The 2,750-nt window shown below is 36.1% G+C and overlaps 1 protein-coding gene across 1 annotated transcript; it reads left to right on the top strand.

Moving 5' to 3' along the window:
* The first annotated feature begins 259 nt into the window (after positions 1–259).
* On the top strand, positions 260–1,528 carry LOC131859679 (uncharacterized protein At1g66480-like). Its single transcript, XM_059213717.1, has 2 exons — positions 260–1,021; positions 1,130–1,528. The coding sequence occupies exons 1-2, from the start codon at positions 407–409 to the stop codon at positions 1,178–1,180; spliced, it is 666 nt and encodes a 221-aa protein (XP_059069700.1). The 5' UTR covers positions 260–406; the 3' UTR covers positions 1,181–1,528.
* The last annotated feature ends 1,222 nt before the right edge of the window (positions 1,529–2,750 follow it).

Raw genomic sequence — 2,750 nt, 5'->3', positions numbered from 1 at the left:
AAAACTATTAAATTCAAAGTTAACTCATCAAAATCGGGCCGTCAATTGCACTCGCGAACAAATGCAATCTTGTGGTGCAGTTTGTGGAGCTTGAAAAATTAAATTGCTTTGCAAATGTTTGTACTTTATTTTTTCTTATCTATATTATATGTTTTGAAAGATTCAGTGTCCCACTTTTGACTTGAGGCCTCAAACGCTTCAATCAGATCGAATTCGATTTAGATGCGTATTTAGGGCTCTCTGACTTTCGTAACGCCTTGGACTGCCGTCTTCCTCACGGAGTCTTCGCTACCTTCTACTCAATCCAACCAAATATTATAAATTTCAGCACCCTGGGTTGTTCCGGGTACGCCTGGAATACTCACAAATCTCTGGTTTTTTCTGCTTCTGGGTGTTGAAATCTGAAATGGGTAACGCGGCTGCATCATCCAGAACAGGGCGCCAGGTGAAAGTGATGAAATTGGATGGCGAAGTTCTGAAATTTAAGACCCCCATAACGGTGGATCAGCTTCTGCAAGACTACCCAAATCATGTTATATTGCTCTCTGATGCTGTTCGTCATGTGGGCGTTCGAGCCAGGCCTCTGGAGGGATCCACACAGCTTATGACCAAACAGCTCTATTTTCTGCTTGAGATGCCCAAAATTGAGGCTTTTCGTGGCCCCGGGAGGGTTCGATCCACGATGAACATGAGCGCCCAGTCGAGACTTGAAGCCATGCTTTTGGCTCGGAGGTCCAGCTCTGATATCACTGGGCTTACTGCTAGTTCTTCTCCTTGTGCAGTTTCTGGGAATTCGTCCCCCATGAGAGGGGAAGATGGGTCCATTAGGGTTAAAGTCAGGTTGAGCAAAGCCCAACTGGCTCGAATGACTCTGCAAGGCGAGAACAGTTCCGAAACTGCTGCAAAGATTCTGGACCTCTGCCTTAACGATGCAGAGCCCAAAAATATTGAGTCTTGTAGCCCGAATTTGATTCAAAATCAGGGCTTTGAAACGCCCCGCCGTTCCTGCACGAAAACTGTGGTAATACATCCTGCTTTTTATCTTTGTTTAGTTTGATTTTTGTTCCTTTTGTGAAAGTTTGAAATTGTTAAGGTTTTGGCTGAGTTTTCTTTGAATTTTTCTGTGCAGAAAAACCGGGTGAGATTTCATTCTGATGTCCCAAAGGCGGAAGTTTACTGAAGGATGAGAATCTGAGAGAGCCGAAATATTGTGCAATTATACTGCTGCCATTATAGAGATCTTAGTTTGGAGGAATTACCAGTGCAACTGAATTTTGGATAGTCTGCTTGTATATGGCTGCTTTAGATATTTTTTACAGTTTAGTTATACGCCTGGTTTATTCGGATGTCTGCGGTTGTAAAGGAGTCATGTTGATGGATTGAATATGATAATATTAATTTTTTATTTGATAAGACGTGTTTGATGGTATTTTCTATGCGAAGCTATGCACAATAATATATGGATTGTCTGTTGTGTCTCATGGATTGTCTGTCGTGTCTCATGAGGGTTCTATTTTTATTTAATAGTTTTTTATGTTCTTTCAGAGGTCATATTATTTATTATCATATAGACAGTGGAAATTATATATATTGTTTTTTATTTTATCTCAGAGTTCAAGTTAATGGTGTTGATCTTCTCTTTCATTATGTTTTAATTACTATTTACTATCATATGGACTGTGGAAATCATATCTACAGTATTCTATATTGTCTCAAGAGATTGGGAGATTCTATTGGGAGCTCTATTTCATTTAATACTTCTCTATTTTGTCTTGGAGGTCAAGTTAAGTGTTTATCTTCTCGTTCTCTTTCATGACATTTTAATTACTATTACATGTATCGTAGAATTCATATGTCTACAAGTGTTCTCTACTCTCTAATTAGGACTCTATTTCATTTAATACTTTTCTATTTTGTTTCAAGGTTAAGTTAGTGATGTTCATCTTCTCTTTAGGGCATTTTAATTACTACCACATGAAATTCAAAGTACATTTTGAAAATATCCTCACTCAAAAATGAAATTCAAACTCATAAGGCTCAAATTCCATTTCATGTTAGAAAACAAAATTATATTGGAGGGGTTTAATTATTGATAGAAAAAAATCGATTTTGAAATTAAAATTATATGGGAGAGGCTTTATCTAAATGTAATAAAAGTCAAGAAAGGGTTGTAGTCTAATTGACTGAACATAATTGACGAGTGTTATGGTACACTCCTTATTTGCACCGTCCACTGAGGTTTTAAGAGGTGTAATAATCAAAAGGACAAGGGTTGTAGTCTAATTGGTTGGACATAATTGATGAGTATTATGGCACACTCATTATTTGTACCGTCCACTCAGGTTTTAAGAGGTGTAATAATCAAAGGGACAAGGGTGTAAGAGGTGTAATAATCAAAGGGACAAGGCCTACATTGTACCTTATGTGAATTTGTTGGAAGGGATAACCGTATGTCTTTTACTCTAAGCTAAAAGGAAAATATTTTTGTGGAGCTAAGCTCATGCTCTTAATATCGACAAATTAGATAAAATTTATTTTTACATAAATTTTTAAAAGTAAATTAGGTAAATGAGCATTAATAAACATTTTCTAGGAATAAGAGGAGATTAACAAGGATATAAAATTAAATGTGAGGAATCTGATTGATAAGTCAAGTTATTTAGCTTTTATTTTATTAAGAATTATATATATATAAAGAAATTAGTTAAAAAGTATTGATAAATATTTTTTAGGAATAAGAAGCGATTAAC

Source organism: Cryptomeria japonica, chromosome 10, assembly GCF_030272615.1.
Source record: "Cryptomeria japonica chromosome 10, Sugi_1.0, whole genome shotgun sequence".
Classification (NCBI taxonomy): domain Eukaryota; kingdom Viridiplantae; phylum Streptophyta; class Pinopsida; order Cupressales; family Cupressaceae; genus Cryptomeria; species Cryptomeria japonica.
Note: the sequence above shows the minus strand (reverse complement) of the source record. Positions and strands in the feature narration are given on the sequence as shown.